We start from the raw sequence: 17,805 nt of genomic DNA on the forward strand, positions 1-17,805 counted from the left end.
CAATCCCACCTGCTGACGCAGGGTCACCTACAGCAGGTTGCACAGGAACATGTCCAGGGTTTGAATATCGCCAGAGGAGGAAACTCCACACCCACGCTGGACAGCCTGTTCCCGTGCTCCCTCACTCTGACAGGAAAGAAGTTTTTCCTCAGGTTCAGGTGGAACTTCCAGTGCTTTGCTTTGTGTCTGTTGCCCCTTGCCCTGTTGCTGGGCACTACTGAAAAGAGTCTGGCCCCATCCTCCTGACCTCTGCCCATCAGATATTGATGAGCATTGATAAGGTCCCCTCTCAGTCTTCTCTACTCCAGGCTAAACAGACCCAGGTTTCTCAGCCTCTCCTCATAAGAGAGATGCCAAAGTCCCCTCACCGTCTCAGTGGTCTTTGCTGGTGATGCAGCCTTGCTAGGGCAGAGTAGATGGGGAGGAGAACCTCCCTTGCCCTGCTGGCCACACTCTTCCTAACGCACTCCAGAATATCACTGGCCTCCTTGGCCACAAGGACACAGCACTGGCTTATGGTCCTTCTCCACAGAGCTGCTTTCCAGCCAGTCAACCCCTAACCTGTACTAGTGGCAGAGGTGGGTGGGTTCTTCCTGAGGTGCTGGACTCTGCACATGCCTGTGTTAAACTTCATCAGGTTCCACTCTGCCCAACTCTCCAGTCTGTCCAGGCTACACATCATATCCAATGATACGTACGTAGGACACAATCCTACTATTGTATTCTCCACCAGCATAGCCAATCCCACTTTTCTGGGGTCCTCTCCTAAAAAAGGATCACAAACAGAATCATAGAATGGTTTTGATTAGACGGTACCTAAAGGTCATTCAGTTCTACCATCCCAGCCATGGGCAAGGACACCTTCCACTAGATCAGCTTGATGACAGACCTCTTCGGCTCTAAGCCTCACCAGTACACTTTCCACCAAAAAAAAACAGAGGCATGAAAGGAAAGGTGGTGGGTTTGGTTTGACTTTCCATGTGCGGTACTGCGTACATGTTAGCATCGCTCTCCAGGTCTAGACAGGAGTTGGGAGCAGTGCCACAATCAGCAACTATGACACTCCATTTCTTCCGCTCTCCTCTCGTCCCCTGCCTGTCACCCAAACCCACGCTGCTAGCAGAGGATCCTGTATTTCAGGATGATCCAGCATCAGTGCCTGGAAAGAAATTTTGGGGCCAACTATACCTCCCCACGTAGTCAAAAGTAGCTTCATATCCTTCTGCTGTGCCAGCAGCCACCTCCTCTCTTACCCACCAGAACCCTCTGCTACCCACCTCACATCTGAGCCCAAGCAGCTCGTCTCCAGTTGCCAGCAGGCACAGGAAGAGGCAAGTCAACACTCCGAGATGCATCCCTACCCGGTCCCTACTAGAAAAGGGCAGTGAGCTGTCTGGAAGTATCGCACAATCCAAATAGGCCTGCAGGCCAGTAGCCTGATCGGGCTGTTTTCAATGGGAGTTTCTCAGCTCATCTGTCAGTCACTGAGAACAGGAAAGCCACCTCTGGATGCACAGATTATCAACTTAGAGGAGGGAAGAAGTTATGTTTAAATTAATCAAAACCCAAAAAGCTCTAAGGAGGTTCAATCCACATCAGAATTGTGTGTGTGTCCCCAAATACCTTAAGGCAGTGGGAATAGTCACATGCCACTAAGTTATAGTAGACGCTACTACTGGACTTGCAGTAAATGTTTCTTATGAAGCCACACCACAAATAGTGAAACCTTTAATGAAACACTGTCATCTAACTGATGCTACAAAAGTTTATTCACTGACTTAAATCCCAGAGAGGCAACCTTTTCAAACCAAAATACAACATATTACTGCTTCATTGCCATTTTGGAGAGTTGGTTTGATTTTATTTCCTTTTAAGTTTACTCTAGAAAGATATTGCCTGACAAAACCTGCATCACAGCAGTGCCACTCTCAAGACATTTTTTTTGTAGCAATATATTTTCCATGAGAGAACCAGAGTATTCCTACAGACAACTCTGCAATCTGAAAATACTGTTTAATTTGGCTGCAGACAAAGACTAATCTGACAGAGGAAGCTCCAACTGAGCATACTTTGTTTACTAGCCATCAAAGTTCTGTACCGGCTTCAAAACAGACCTACTTAAAGAAATCCATGTGCTAAGAAAAGCAGAATAAGTCATACTGAGAGTCAACCACTGAATTTATGGATAGCAGAGGCAGAATGAATTGTTCCAAGAATCAACTCCCAGCTAAAGCATGAACATATGATATTTATGTAGACATAGTGCAAGATGAATAATGGGTCTGGAGTTCCCTGCTGTGCTCTGAAAATGCTGTGACGCTCTTTGAAAAACTGGAGAAAAAAAAGAAGAAAAAACAGACCAAAGGAGATGTAACAAAAAGTTCCACAATAACAGAATTTGAAATGGCACAGTACCATAAATTTAGGGCTGAATTCTGAAACTACAAGGTTCAACTTAAGTTCGACACAGAGAATGACTGAAAAAGCCCCAGGCCCTGCTAGCACTCATGTCTTCCGAATTAAAAGCCATGCTGTAACTAAACAGAAACAAATGACCTGATCTCATTGGAGGTGCTGGTGGATGAGAAGCTCAACATGAGCCGGCAACGGGCGCTTGCAGCCCAGAAAGCCAACCATATTCTGGGTTGCATCAAAAGAAGTGCGACCAGCAGGTCCAGGGAAGGGATTCTCTCCTCCATTACTCTACTCTTATGAGACCTCACTTGGAGTCCTACATTCAGTTCTGGAGTCCTCAGCACAGGAAGGACATGGAACTGTTGCAGAAAGTCCAGAGGAGGCAATGGAGATGATGATCACAGGGCTGGACTACTTCCCATATAAGGGCAGGCTGAGAGAGTTGGGGTTGTTCAGCCTAGAGAAGGGAAGGCTCTGGGGAGACCTTAGAGCAGCCTTGCAGTACCTAAAGGCTGACAGGAAAGCTGGGGAGGCGCTCTTGATCAGGGAGTGCAGAGATAGGATGAGGGGGAAAAGTTTCCAGCTAAAAGAGGGGAGATCTAGATGAGATATTACGAAGAAATGTTTCCTGTAAGGCCCTGGCACAGGTTGCCCAGAGAAATCATGGATCCCTGGAGGCTTTGAGCAACCTGATCCAGTCCCTTTCCATGGCAGGGTGGTTGTAACTGGATAATCTTTTAAGGTGCCTTCCAACCCAAACTATTCTGACTTCTACAGAAAACAAAGCATGTTTTCTCTCCTCTTTGTTTAGGAGAGTCAGAACATGGTAATTCGGGGCAGTGACAGCTTCTGCTTGTGCCTTAACGTCTGAAAAGTCATTAAATTCCTACAGGTTTGCTTCATCGAATCCACCGTGAGAAAAGCCTGCACACACACTTACTGAAAAGCAGCTGCAATGTGACAAGTCTATACCTCTGCTTACATTGTGGTAATTTATTCTGGAGAGCTTTGAGTCTTAATTTTTATCACTTTATCCCTTCACCCATCTCCTCTCCTCTTTCCCCAGGGATTGACATCCTGGCTGTTCAATGTCTGATTTGTAGTCATGATTTTCCTGCTGCAGAACCCTAACAAATGCTCCAGCCAACTGCTCCAGCCTTCCATGGAGGAGTCACTCCTCTGTATCAACAAACTGTATGAGCAGTCCTCATATACAAATCAAAATATGCAACCAGAGTACTCTTTTCTCTTCTAGTGATGTATTTAAAAGGAACCAGTCATCTGCCTTTCTGTTTATTTTTGATCTCTGAACATCTGCTAGCACGTCAGGCTCAGCTTGGCTTATCTGCACACAGCTGCACAGAAAGCAGCTGTATAAACCCAGGCATATACAAGAAAAGACTTAATAATCAAAAAAAGCCCACACATACAGGTAAGATAAAGGTAATCCCAGTTTTAAACGCATGAAAATACATAAAGGGGCCTGGTTCTTTTTATAAAAGACACTACCATCAAACTGCTGTCGCTTGTACAACCTTGAACTAACAGGCATGGAAGTGTCTGCACAAAATGCGCTCCACATGCAAAATGGTCCTGCACGGTATTATCCATCGAGATACTTCTTAGCCTTAATAGCCATTAGCAAATTTATCTACATTAGTAGTCTGAATTCCCCAACATGCAACAATCAGAATAGCTTCAGTCACAGTCTTCCCCTTTTTCTACACGGGTTATGAACATGACGGTATCCCATTTTAAAAGGAACTGACTTATTTTAGCGGTGGGGGAGGTGGGTAGGGAAAGCAGCTTTACGAGACAAAACACACACACACACACAAATTATTCTAGAAAACCAAGTGTCCCTCAGAAGCAGAGTGTAATTAAAACACAGCTTGGCTAATGGTCTCTGGGCTACATTTTAGCCTGCAAGCAAGCTGGCCAAACTCTTCATATTGTAAATAAAATGAAGTCTCAGCTAACATTTGGTCAACGCTTTCCTTTATTTTTCCATTCTTATATCAAAGCATCTAGCTCTTCAGACTTATGAGGACAAATAATACCTCCCAGTGCATCTTAACCCCAAACAAAATTCTCTTCCAAAAACAATGAGCAGGTATTTATTTTCCTACTCATTGTTTATTGCTACAGAACTTTAAAAACTATCGCTGAAGCTTTCGGTTATCTTGGCTCTTCATTAAAGGGTATGGAGAATATCACCAGAATCATTGTGAAATCAACACTTCCCTTTAGATGTGATATCCTTCTAAAAACAGATGCTTCTTCCAAAAGCAACTAGATTGAACTTCATTGTGTTTGCTTCTTCATGCAGGTGTCACAGAGCTTCTACGAAGACACTCTTAGCACCTTCAAACATTACAATACTACTCTTAAACCTGACTGTATATTTTGGACCACTGTTGAATCCAGTTTGCAGCACAGAGAATCACAGGATGGTAGAGGTTGGAAGGGACATCTAGAGCTCACCCAGTCCAACCTTCCTGCTAAAGCAGGGTCACCTACAGCAGGCTGCATAGGAGCATGTCCAGGCAGGTTTGAATATCTCCAGAGAAGGAGACTTCATAACCTCCCTGGTTAACCTGTTCCAGTGCTCTGCCACCCTCTGTCACCCGAGGACAGCATTGGTCTTCTTGGACACACTGCTGACTCAGGGTAAGCTTCTGGTCCACCAGGACTCAGATCTTTCTCCACAGAGCTGCTTTTCAGCTGATCAACCCCTAACTTGTACTGGTGCAAGGGTTTGTTCTGCCCTTGCAGAACTCTACATTTGCCTTTGCTGAACTGCAAATATAAGACAGAATAATTCACTTTGAATGTTAATCATTACATAGTAAACTCATGACATTTCGACTAATACACCAATCACCCTACTATGCACATTGAGATCTGCAATAGCTCAAGTTAAGCAACATCTCAAACATGCTCCAATCTCTTATTTCAGTTGTCTGAAGGCAGCATGTGTTGGCTAATTTTTTTAAAACGCTGCCTTAATTCTCTAATTGAGATTTCCACAAATAGTTTAGCGTTGTCTCTCCAGTTGTTGCACCACCACACTCTGCAGGCAAAGCTCAGCAGCTCAGTGTTGCTCAACACCACTTATTTTTTTTCCTCAAAATCTATTTATTCCACCTAGACCTAAAGGCAGGGAGTATCCCATGTGAGGTTTAAAGCAGTGCAGTTTTACAGCACAAATCAGGGAGCACTGTTTCTACAGCCATTTCCCTGACTGTATCCCCACCACAGGCACAATCGTCACTGCTGTGTGGAAGCAAGTTCTTGGGACGGAAAGAGCAATTACAAAGCTACACACACTCCGTATGCAAAAAACAACCTCAAGAGCTGATTTTCAGGCACAGAGAAAGGTGTAGAATCCACATAAACTAAAGATTAATTTGCAGTTGTCTCCTGATAACTGTCTCCAAGGCAGCAGCCCACCTGTCATATTCAGCATTTCCTTTGAAAAGAAGCAGAAAAGGAGAAATGTGGTTGCATTTGATGTGCAACAGCAGAACATGCTGGACTAGGACCAGCAAAATTAACCAAATCCAACTTCCAGTGGTTTTTATTTATGCACGTTCTAGGACATGTAATAAAAACATGTATTACATAACTTCTACTTCAGCGGGGAGATTAATTTTCATATTTTGTCCCTCACTGGTTGCCTATTCTCTCAAAATGCACAGGTGGTTAATATTTTTGACATCTCTACTGGTTGCCTATTCTCTCAAAATGCATAGGTTGTTAATATTTTGGAGATCTCTACCCTTTCTGCTAGTCGTGGTTGAAAGTCTCAAGGGCTTAAAGTGTTATTTGAAGGACAGAGGATAGGAATACATACACAAAGAATTTCACTAGGATGGAAAAGTGTTGCACAAAAGGGAGGACAGAAATACAGAAACATCTTATAAGAACAAGGACTAGACCCACAAAAATTATCATAAGCTTAAATTTTTTCTGAAAGTCAACAGTTTTGTTTCCTAAAGACCTCTGTGGATCTTCCTCATAAATTTCAGGCATAAACAATACAATCCCACAGCCACTGCTTAGCTCAGAGGATGCTACAGCACTGTACCTGTCTGCTACATCCATATCCCCTTCAATCTTGTTGAGTCCTTTCATGATGTTATCAAACTGCTCGCCCTGGTAATGCAGCACTTTTGCTGTGTCCTCCAGTCGTTTCTGCGATCCAGTCAATAATCCCGTCAGTTCTTTTCCCTTTGTTGACTGCAAAGCTGCTGCCTCTGCTCCTGCACCTTGGCTTGATAGCAATTGCTCCCTCCAGAAGTGCTCAAGGATGTTGAACACCACATTCCTGCTGGGTCGCAAGGAACTGAACCAGTGCTTGGTGTTCTTCTCTAAGATGGTAAGGGAGCTGAAAATTAAATTTGAAGATTCCTTCTTGATCTCACTGATACTGGAAAGATGGAAGCTGACCAAAAGCTCCCCAGTCTTGTCAGCTGTAAATTTGATCACAACAGGAGTCAGTGAGAGTCTGCCAGAGACCCATTGCTTGCTCGTGTCCAAGTAGTAAGAACAAGGCCAGCTATGGATACGTATGTCTTCGTTCATCAGCTCACCGTTCTGATCCTCTTCTCCCAGAGCAACGCTCTCAAAGCTAGAAGGAGAAACTAGAATAAAAGAGAAAAGAAAAAAAGTAAGACTCCTTAGCAACGTATAAAAGCTGATGTTACAAACGCTCATAGGTAATTAATCATAGAATCACAGAATGGTTTGGGTTAGAAGCCCTAAAGCCTTTCCAGTTCCAACACCCCTGCCATGGGCATGAACACCTCCCACCAGATCAGGTGGGAAAGCCTCATCCAACCTGGCCTTGAACACCTACAAGGATGGGGCATCCACAACTTCTCTGGGCAACCTGGGCCAGTGCCTCACTACCCTTAAGGAAAAGATTTCTTCCTAACATATCATCTAAATCTCCCGTCTTTCAGCTTAAAACCATTCCCCCATGCCCTATCCCTGTACTGCCTGAAAAAGAGTCCCTCCGCAGATTTTCTGTAGGCACCCTTTCAGCACTGGAACCCTGCTCTATGATTTCTTCTCTTCTCTGGGCTGAACAATCTCAACACTCTCAGCTTGTCCTCATATGTAAGGTGCTCCAATACCATCCACAACTGGCTTCCTGTGCTTTCACTGTAACCTTTCAGGTGCAAACCCAAGACAGACTTGGAAATAGGTAGATGGGTCACAAAATTTGGCAACCATTCCTAAACATCCAAATACTTCCTTCAGAAAGGCTCACCCTTCCTGATGAGGACTGTCAGTATTAGTCCCTGCTCCATAAGAGCACTGCCTCCCCTTTTTATAATGTTCTCCTCACATCCCAGCACGTGATTTACAACAGCACAAACTTTGAATGACTATTACATTAATGCCCTGGTTATTCAATACCTGCTGTGTTCCACTTATCTTAGGCAGGGAAGATGCTTTATAATTACGTAAGTCCATATGTTCACATGCATATGTTATATTTTCAGGTAGAATGGAATCTACAAAAACCAGAACACTGAAAAACCTTGAAAAGTTTTCTATCCCTACCCATCGTCAGAACCACTTTCCCATGGATACACAGGTACTGAAGAAAAATCAGGATATACATTGATAAGTTTGCATTTTGATGTATCTACAACAATCACAACAAATAACTGGTCCTTCCCCTCTGAGCTACTGACATCCAGGTATGTTACAAACACACCTTGAATGTCCATCCAACATATTCAGCAGTGCACCTGAAAGAAAAACCACTGCCCAGAACTCACAATCATTAAAGAGCAAAAACATGCAGCCCCAAATGGGTAAATATCCTTCAGGAATCATCACCATCTCAGCCCATCATTCTTGGTCTCTTGAGAGAGTTGCAAAAATAGCCACCTTACAGATATCAAGTGGATACTAGTACTTCCGACAGAACACCCCAACTAACCCCCTGCAGCATTTCTTTGGGTAACATTCATTGTTGCTCAGCTACTCTCAAACATGTCTGGAAACAGGAGTTTGGAAGGAACTGAAAACTTCTTAGCAACACTGCTGGGAAAACCCTGATTGACCCAGAAAAAGATGCCATTATGGTATTGGAAGAGGTGCTGCAGGCTCACCATGCAAAGCAACTCTGCACACATGGCAACAGAGCAAGCACCAGCAGAGGGTTAAAAGAGCAAGCAGAAATGACTGTACGCTTGGCATGCAGGGTCGCAACGTTCAGGGCAATGGTGACTTCACTGCATCTCTGTGACAGTCCATGTTTTCCTGGCAGCCTGTGATGCTATCTGATGACATAATACTAATCCTGTAAGAATTGCTCACTGGTATCTGGGATCCCAGCATGAACACAAAGAGCTGTCACACGCCTCAGGCCTGGCTCGCTTACATCTAAACAATCTCAAATTTGGATCAGTAAATTAAATTAAACTTATATGGAGTGGCATCTCTTCACATTTCTAAAGAGGCTTCTGCACACAAGGGCCAGGCTGCTTCCTGTGATCTGTCTTTCATCACATTACAGTTTGCATAGAATCATAGCATCATAGAATCACAGAATGCTTTGGGTTGGAAGAGACACTAAAGATCATCTCGTTCCAAGCAACCTGCCATGGGCAGGGACACCTTCCACCAGATTAGGTTGCTCAAAGTCCCAGCCAGCTTGGCCTTGAACACTTCCAGGAAGGGGGCAGCCGCAAATTCCCTGAGCAACCTGCGCAAGTGCTTCATCACCGTCATTGTGAAGAATTTCTTTCTCATCTCAATCCCCTCTCTTTCAACTGAAAGCCATTCCCCCTCATCCTATCCCTCCATTCCTTTAGAAAGAGCCTATTCCCAGCTTTCCTTAGCCCCCATTTAAGCTCTAGAAAGCTGCTATAGGGTCTCCCTGGAGCCTTCTCTTCTCCAGTCTGCTCAATCCCAGCTCCCTCACCCTGTCCCTGTACAGAAGATGCTCCAGCCCTTGGATCAATCATCTTTGTGGCCTACTCTGGACTTGCTCCAACAAATCCATATTTTCAACATGAACACTAAAGACCAATTATGTTCCATCCCAAGTTCTTTGTGAACACCCATTATGTAATGGCAATTTAATTACTCACATATTCATCATCTACTCAGAGCCTCAGATGTATCATAGCACAATTTACAGATTAGTACTGTAACATTATCTCAAGGTGTTCTGCTGTTTGTACGGCACAATAAAACAGTAGAGCTCTACCACAAAAACCCCAGTTAGGCTCACACTGACACTAATTACAGCTTTTTAGTTCAGCAAGATCTGTTCCCCTTACAGGAGTGTCTAGGAATCCTAATGCAAATAAAAAAGCTCAAAGTTCTTTTTCAGGCAGCACTGGTGTGAATTCCTATAGTACACACCAAAAATCTCCCAGTGCCTTCAGATTGCTGCACCATTCATATCCCTTAAATAGTTCTCTAACTCTGCATCTAGTTCCAATGACTTCTTCTATTAAATATATTCAAAACTTCAGTATTAACGAGATTAAGGTCTACTCATGATATGTCATGTTCCACAGAAACCTTTACTTTCATTTTCACACCATATTTACATGACATTATGACTTTTGGTGATGCAAATAGGGGAAAAATAAGCCACAAATTTAGAAAGCAGCAAGACTTTGAAGTTGAAAAATCTCAATCTGCTTAGCCTTAATAAATTATCAAATTATAGAATCGTTTGCTTGGAAAAGATCTTTGAGATCATCGAGCCCAACCATACCTGCCCACCACTAAACCATACCCCTGACCAGGGGAAAAATTGCAACCCAGTGACAAGTCGCCTCTGTCTGAAGTTTGCTAAGGCTCAATGAGAGGGGGGAAAATGCCCATAGAAAACTGATTTAAGTGAGCAGCTACAGTCCGTAAAATAAAAACATGTTCTAGGAAACAGAATTTCTAACAGCTTTATCAAGCACTTGCTATATAAATTCATAATTTGGAGATAAAGCTAAAAGTTCTGGCCTTGTTTCTTCCATCTAGAAAAGGACGTTAATTCTTCTAATGTAGCGAGGTTTGAGCAGACAGATCTGATAGTGTTTGTTTCCAGACTGACTGGGTTTTGTGAGCAGCCAATGACTGTAATTTCTATTTAAATGTTATTTTCTTTCTACCATACATAAGGAAAAAAATTATTCATGAAGAAAGAGAAGAAAAGCACTTTTTAATGACCAGTCAAATGTGACTACAAATAAACAAACAAAAGCAGTGTACCTACAGGAAAGCTGAGGAGGGGCTCTTTATCAGGGACTGCAGAAATAGCACGAGGGTAAGTTTTAAGGTGAAATAGGGGAGATTTAGATGAGATATTAGGAAAGAATTTTTTAGCGTGAGGTGCTGAGGCACAGGCATAGGCTACATAGAGAAGTCATGTATGCCCCATTCCTGGAGATGTTCAAGGCCAGGTTGGAGGGGACCTTGAGTAACCTGATCCAGTGGGAGGTGTCCCTGCCCATGTCAGGGGGTTGGAACTGGATGATCTTTAAGGCCCCTTCCAACCAAAATCATTCCATGATTCCCAAACTCGATTTTACAGGACACACTAAGTGGAAAATGTTTCTAAGTTGGATACACAATTATTTGTTAATAAGGTGGTACTTTCTGCTACCGTAATTGTCAACTACATAGTTTTAAAGAACAACACAAGCTACATTAGCGTTGAAATCAATGACAGTTGAAACCAAATCCTGTTATAGCTTTATTAATCAGGATTTACAAATTACAAATCCAGATCTGGTTTAACTGTTTGAAACGGCTTAGGTTTGAAGTAAATACGATTGTAAGCAGACAATAAAGAAAAATAAACATCTTGTACTGCATCATCAAACTCCTCAGACCCTAAAGACATTACAAAGCCAAATGAAATTTACTAAAAGTGCTCCCATCAAGCCCAGAAAAAATAATAATGAACAAAATCCATTAGCAGGTTTCCCATCTATCAAAACACTGTGTCACATTCAGGAACACAACCGATGTCAGCTCATACAAAGATGAACACCTCATCAATCTCAGCACAGGGATCAGAAAAGCCTGTTGCCTGGAGATGCTACTTTATGAATAATAAACACAAATAATGATGAAACCAAGACAGAAAGATTACACACCACACAGATCACAACAAAAACCTGGAACCAAACAGAAGTTTCTCAACAGTTGCTGCTGGGACAGCCACTGCAGAACATAGAATCACAGAACCATTAAGTTTGGAAAAGACCTCAAAGATCATCGAAGTCCCACTAGCAGCCCAACCCCACATTTATTAAATCATGTCCCAACGTGCTGTTTTTACTTGCTTTTTGAACACCATCCCCCTCCAGGGATGATGACTCTACCACTTCCCTGGGCAGCCTGTTCCAATGCCTGATAATCCTTCCAATGAAGAATTTTTTCCCAATATCTAACTTAAATCTCCCCTGGCACAGCATGAGGCCATTTCCTCTCATCCTATCACTCCTCACTTGGGAGAAGAGGCCAGCACCCACTTCTCTACAAGCTCCTTTCAAGTAGTTGTAGAGAGCAACACGTCATTCCCTCAGCCTCCTTTTCTCCAGGCTACACAAACCCAGTTCCCTCAGCTGTTCCTCATAAGACTTGAGCTCCAGTCCCTTTTTCAGTTCTGTTCCCCTTCTCCAGATACACTCCAGCACCTCAACGTCTATCACGGAGTGCGGGTCCCAAAACTGAACCCAGGATTCAAGGTGCAGCCTCACCAGTGCTGAGTCCAGGGGGACGACCATGTCTCTAGCCCTGCTGGCCACACTACGGCTGATCCAGGCCAGGGTACTATTGGCCATCTGGGCCACTGCTGGCTCATGTTCATCTACTCTCATCAACACCTCCATGGCATTTTCTGCCAGGCAGCTTTCCAGCCACTCCTCCCCAAGTCTGAAGCCCATAGGGTTGTTGTGGCCCAAGTGCACCCTCCTCTAGGCCTTGGCCCATCGACCACACTGTCCAGATCCCTGTGATGTAACATCAGCTGAAAAACTCCCCGAGCTGGCTAACAGCAACAGCCACCTCCAACCGGGCACAGCCCTACTAGGGAGGCAAGGAGAAACTGTAAGCAAGCAACTCCTAAACTTCTGTAAAACCTCTGCCTAGAGCCCATTTTCACATTTTAAGAGTTCCACAAACTCTGTCCAACCACCACCAGCTCCCAATTGAGACAGCATTTTCTTCCAAGCCAGATCTCTACCACTAAGTTTGTGAAAATGTTAATATCAGATGCAATCTCAAAACTGCGCCATAAAAAAAATACCTTCCTAAATCACATTTCAAGCTCCTTACCTTCATCTGTAGTTGCAGAGCTATCACACAATCTTTCAGAGGCTGCTGCCTTTACAGTACCATCCATCCGTAGGAAGAATATTTTTTTTCTGAGTATTTGTTTCTCTTCAAAGCTCAAAAGAGCAGGTAAAAATCCTGAAGCCAAAGCAAAAATCCTACTGTATTTGTTACCACAAGGAAAAATACATAAAGAACAGGGAATGTACACTTATCCCTGGACCTAAGAGTAAACCAAGTCCTCCTCTCAGTCCAGGGAGAAGACACTGAGCAGTCACTTGACCTATGTATACAGACAGGCACACACCTTGGGTCATACGACTTTTGACTCACCTGAAAGCACAAAGGCTTTGCCCAACAGTCAGCTCTTTTCTGTGCCCAAGGCCAGAATTCCCAAGCAAAAATCTCTTTGGTAATTAAATCCATTCATTGTACCAGCACATTTTTTCCCACTATAATGGTACTTTAATTGCTACTAGATCTGCATGACTTTTTTTTTTTTTCTCTCCTCTCTCTCCTTTCTCAGAGAAGAAATTAAAACCTTACAGAAAGACAGATGTATATAAGGACAACAAAGACTGAGTCCATTCAACAATGGAAATAGCTGTCAACAGCACAGAACCCAGCTACTATTTAGCAACATTCAATACCAAACTATAATCTACCACAAGACTTCAAAGAGTCTGACTAAAACACATGAGAAATTTTACCAGAGTTAAACAAACAAAGAAGAAATGGTCAGAATTATTTGACGTCAGCTGGGAAAAGGCATTAAGTAAGTACTTCACTTATGACACCCATGTATTGTGTCATACAATGTTGGGCATTAAGCTGTGATTCTGGTTTTTGAGCAGCTAAAATACATTGTTGTTCTGTTGCTTTTGTAGCCGTTTCTTCTCAAGTCAATATTAAAGAAACTGCTTGGTGTCATCTCATTTTGGTTTGAGCTACAGAGAACCAGTTTTCTAACCAGCTCAGCCTCACCTAAACAACTTCGTTTTCTGAAAGTAAACTGCATGTTTTTCAGACAGTATTTCTCTCCAGACGTGATAACATGGGGCACTGGGATGCAGAAAGGCCACTGCTTATACTCACTCCTATAGAAACCAAAGCCATCCTCAAGCTGACAGAATAGTGTAAGTGAAAGGGGTGAAAAAGAGTCACATCTGCAAGGAAGGGCGGACAGGTGACCCCAAACTGCCCAACAGAGTATTCCACCCCATATACCTCATACCTGGGATAAAGCTGAGGGATCACAAGGGTCAAGGTCTTTTGATGGCTGATGTCCAGTGAGGACATTGTCTGTCTTTTTGCCTTGATCCCGTATCTATGTGTTCCTGTATCCAGTTCCTGAGTCCAGCTCTCTCCTGCTGCTAAGTCCTGCCCAGGACCTTTTACCTATGCCTGCTCTGCAGTATCTGTGGTGATGCAGTCATCAAGAGAGGGGGCAAATTTCATATATTTGTATATATTTTATTATTCTTATAAACAGTATTTTTATTATTGTTTCATTAAAGCTGTTTTATTTTTAGTTTCTACCACACAAATCTTTTCTTCTCTCATTTCTCTTTCCTTCGGGTGAGGGGAAGGGAATTGGTAGCCCAACCGCTTGCATTTAGCTGCCCATTGAGGCTGGGCCAGGGCTAAACTGTGACACACCTACTGGTAGCACTTTGCCTTTTACAAACAGAAACCAGCCTCTGCTTCCCTCTTATGGGATTGTACAGCATGGACACAAAGGATGCCTCACCCCACTTGAGCAGTGTAATGAAAAGCAGTGTTAAATTTACCAGCTTCAGCTCCGATGTAAATAGGGAGCTCACCACTAAAGACCACATAGCTTCAAAAGGGAAATGTTGGTTTTCCCCTTGCATTTTCAAAGCTTTGACAGAAAATACAGAGCTCGAGACTCACAGACACTTAACGCAGATGCTTTACTGCAAGCAAGTATACTCAAAATTCAGGATCCCACCCTGCTCACTTTACTTTGACCCCAACACTTGAGGTTCAGTATTGTCACTCATTATTCTATTCCTCCTAAAACATGGAACAGATGTGGTTGTGTAAAATACACTGAAAAAAGCATCACCTATGCTAAAGCAGATCAGTTCGGTGCTCCTAGCCAGAAAAGAAACCCACAATTAACATAAAGGAACGCGAACAAGGAACAGATATAAATCCTTTAGAGCTCCACGCAAAGGAGCAGGTTGGCAGAGAAAGAAAATTAAACAAATGGCTTTAAAATACTTGTAAATAAAGCGAAGAATCGGTGTATTAACTTGAGAGGGTTACAGTCCAGAAACCACTGCTCTGTATGCAGTGGAAGATAATGAGAAATCTAAATGATCTCATATTCCTTCATGTTTTTTTAAAGAAATAGATGTCTGCCCACACATTTGCCTACAGACAGGACAACAGAAGCCGTCTCTCCCAATCCAGGCTCTCTGACATGAATACAATAATCATATCCTGTAAATCACCTTTTTTATAGCAAACAGTTTGTCTTTTTGACAGGTTTGCCCCCGAAACCAAGTGCAGTACCAGACAGAGCAGCAAGTAGCAAAGAGATACGGATGATACTTCCGGCAGAGTCACCACAGCATTGTATAAATTCTTTAGTCAACACATAACTCAGCGGCTGCTTCTATAAAAAGATGATGACTCGCCTTCTCTTGTGAAGTGCTTTGAGATCATTCAAGGAAGCGCAAGCATGACTAATTACCCAGGTGCGAGAACATGCTACCTGCACTGGGTAGCTGATGCTACTGGCTCACGAGCAGAACACCGGCCCTTTGCAATGTGTCTGCCTCAGAGCCTCAACTGAGTCACAGATTTCTCTCACCTGCAGAACATTTCTACACACAGATTTCTAATATGCTGCTGTTTGTTTACTTTTTCTCCTCCTTCGTGGCTGAAGTTTCCACAGGGTCGTTATCTTCGGTGGTTTATTCCCAAAGCTACCGTTCAGCAAATGAGGAGTTTAACGCTCCTACGAGCCCAACAACACTCAGAATAAAAGTGTTTACAAGACCTACGAAGTGACTCTCTCCTTTTTTAATTAAAAAGGCCTAAGATACAGATCCATTAGGTTTCTAGCTCCACGATTCTGCAAATGATACTACAAGACACAAAGTACTCAGTGACGACCCTCCAAGAGGTGCAGCAGGCAAAGACACGCACACGGAAATTCAGCTCCCTTCATCACAAAAGATCAACAGATCCTCACTAAGGAACAGTTTTAGACTGAGGGGCTTCTCCACATCAACATGTTTTCATCCTTTCATGGAAAAAACATTTTGATCCCACTCCGACACAAAGCAATTTTCAACCTCTGACCTCAATCGCATTTTAGTTCTCACAACAGCTCCAGGGCAAACCTCATCAGCCTTCCTCTCTCAGCCTCTCTAACCCAAAACAGAGACACACCTACACTTCCCAAACCTTGCTTCCCTGCCCCACCAGAGGGATGAAACCTCTTCTGTCCCCCTGCTTTCCTCTCACAACTCACTCTCTTCTCTTTTCCCAGTGCCATTCCCAAGACTCACCATATGTTTTGTTTTCTTAATCCAAGCCACAGCTCCCTGTTCCTGAAAACCATTACCACCCCCTTCTGTTCCTTTTTCCCCAGTATAAGGATTGTCTTCCTCCTCCTCACCCCAAACACAAGACAGTCACCTGCTACACCATATCTTTCCCCAGTAGCTTTCGTTTTCCCAGTACCAGAAGAGATCCCATTCTTTCCTTAGCCTTACTAGGGAAAGCCATAGGTCAGTCAGCCGAAATCCTCTTTTCTCCTTCATTGCTAGGCCAGGTTCCACCACAATCTTCACCCTCCACAGCCTAGGGCAACCTGATCTCTAGAGCTCTCTGATCTCTTCTACCTGAGATCCAGTAATAGCATGTGTGGGAATGGCTCAAAGCTGCACCAGGGGAGGTTTAGACTGGACACTAGGAAGCAGTTCTTTACCAAGAGGGTGTCAAACACTGGGAAGAGGCTTCTTGGAGAGGCCATAGGCAGCACTGTTCCCAGACCAGGCTGCTCAAGACCCATCAAGCTGGCCTTGAACACCTCCATGGAGCAGCACCTACAACTTCTCTTCAAGGCAACCTGTACCACTGCCTCACCACCCTCACTGTTAAGAATTTCTTCCCAATGTCTAATCTAAATCTTCTTCCTTCCAATTTAAAGCCATTCCCCCACTTCCCCTCCTTCTCTCTCTTCTTCCAGCCTCATTCCTTCCTCTCTAGATCTCCTTCTTCCCTACTTTTTCCTCAAGCCACCCTCCTACATCCCAACATCACCAACCTCCAACTCTCCTCTCAGCCTCCCACCTTCACCACCTTTCCAACCCCTTACCCACAGCCTCCCATCTTTCCCCTCCTCCCCCTCAGACCCCCTTCTCTCTAGCCTCCCCTCCTTAACCTCCTTACTCTCAGCCCCCCCTTTTCTCCCTCAGACCCCTCCTTCCCTCTGGCCTCTCCTCCTTAACCCCTTTCCTCTCGCTCTTCTCTTCCACTCCTTTCCCTTTCAGGCCCCTTCTTTCCCCCCTTTACCCCCAGCCTCCCTCTTTTCTCCCCTTTACCCCCACCCTTCCTTTTTTTCTCCCTTTTACCTCCAGCCTCCCTCAGCCCCCTTCTTTCCCCCCAGCCTCCCTCCTTCTCCTCAGACCCCTCCTTCCCTCCCCTTTACCCCCAGCCTCCCACCTTTCCCTCTTCCCTCACCCCCTTCTCCGTCACTCCCTTCTCCCAATCTGCCTCCTTCCCCCTAATCCTCCCCAAACCCCTCCTTCCCTCCAACCTCACCTCCTTCCTCCTTCTTTCCCCCCCAGCCTCCTTCCTTCACCCCCTTTCCTCTCAGGCCCCTTCTTTCCTCCTTTCCCCCTTCCCCCTGAGATCCCCCCTTCCCTCCAGCCTCCCCTCCTTCCCCCCTTCTTTCCCCTAGCCTCCATACTAGCCTCCTTCCTTCCCCTCTCCTTCTCCCTCAGGCTCCTCCTTCCCCCTCAGGCCCTCCCTCATCTCCCCCTTTCCCTCCCACACACTCCTCCATTTCCCCCTCATGCCCTCCATCCAGCCTCG

The 17,805-nt window shown here is 44.3% G+C and overlaps 1 protein-coding gene across 3 annotated transcripts in view; it reads right to left on the minus strand.

The window, feature by feature from the left end:
* The window catches only part of SNAP47 (synaptosome associated protein 47), a 33,505-nt gene that overhangs the window by 15,531 nt on the left and 169 nt on the right, over positions 1–17,805 (minus strand). The window contains exons 1-3 of one of the 3 annotated variants that reach the window (XM_054060718.1): positions 16,697–16,982; positions 16,482–16,610; positions 6,506–7,061 (exon numbers count right to left, since the gene is read on the minus strand). In XM_054060718.1, coding sequence (XP_053916693.1) covers positions 6,506–7,061; positions 16,482–16,494 — 569 coding nt within the window. In that variant the 5' untranslated portion in view covers positions 16,495–16,610; positions 16,697–16,982. Of the gene's footprint in view, positions 1–6,505; positions 7,062–12,732; positions 12,896–16,481; positions 16,611–16,696; positions 16,983–17,805 lie in introns of those variants that run through there. The other 2 variants (XM_054060717.1, XM_009556117.2) reach the window with 2 other exon arrangements.

The sequence above is a fragment of the Cuculus canorus genome, chromosome 2 (assembly GCF_017976375.1).
Source record: "Cuculus canorus isolate bCucCan1 chromosome 2, bCucCan1.pri, whole genome shotgun sequence".
Taxonomy (NCBI): Eukaryota; Metazoa; Chordata; class Aves; order Cuculiformes; family Cuculidae; genus Cuculus; species Cuculus canorus.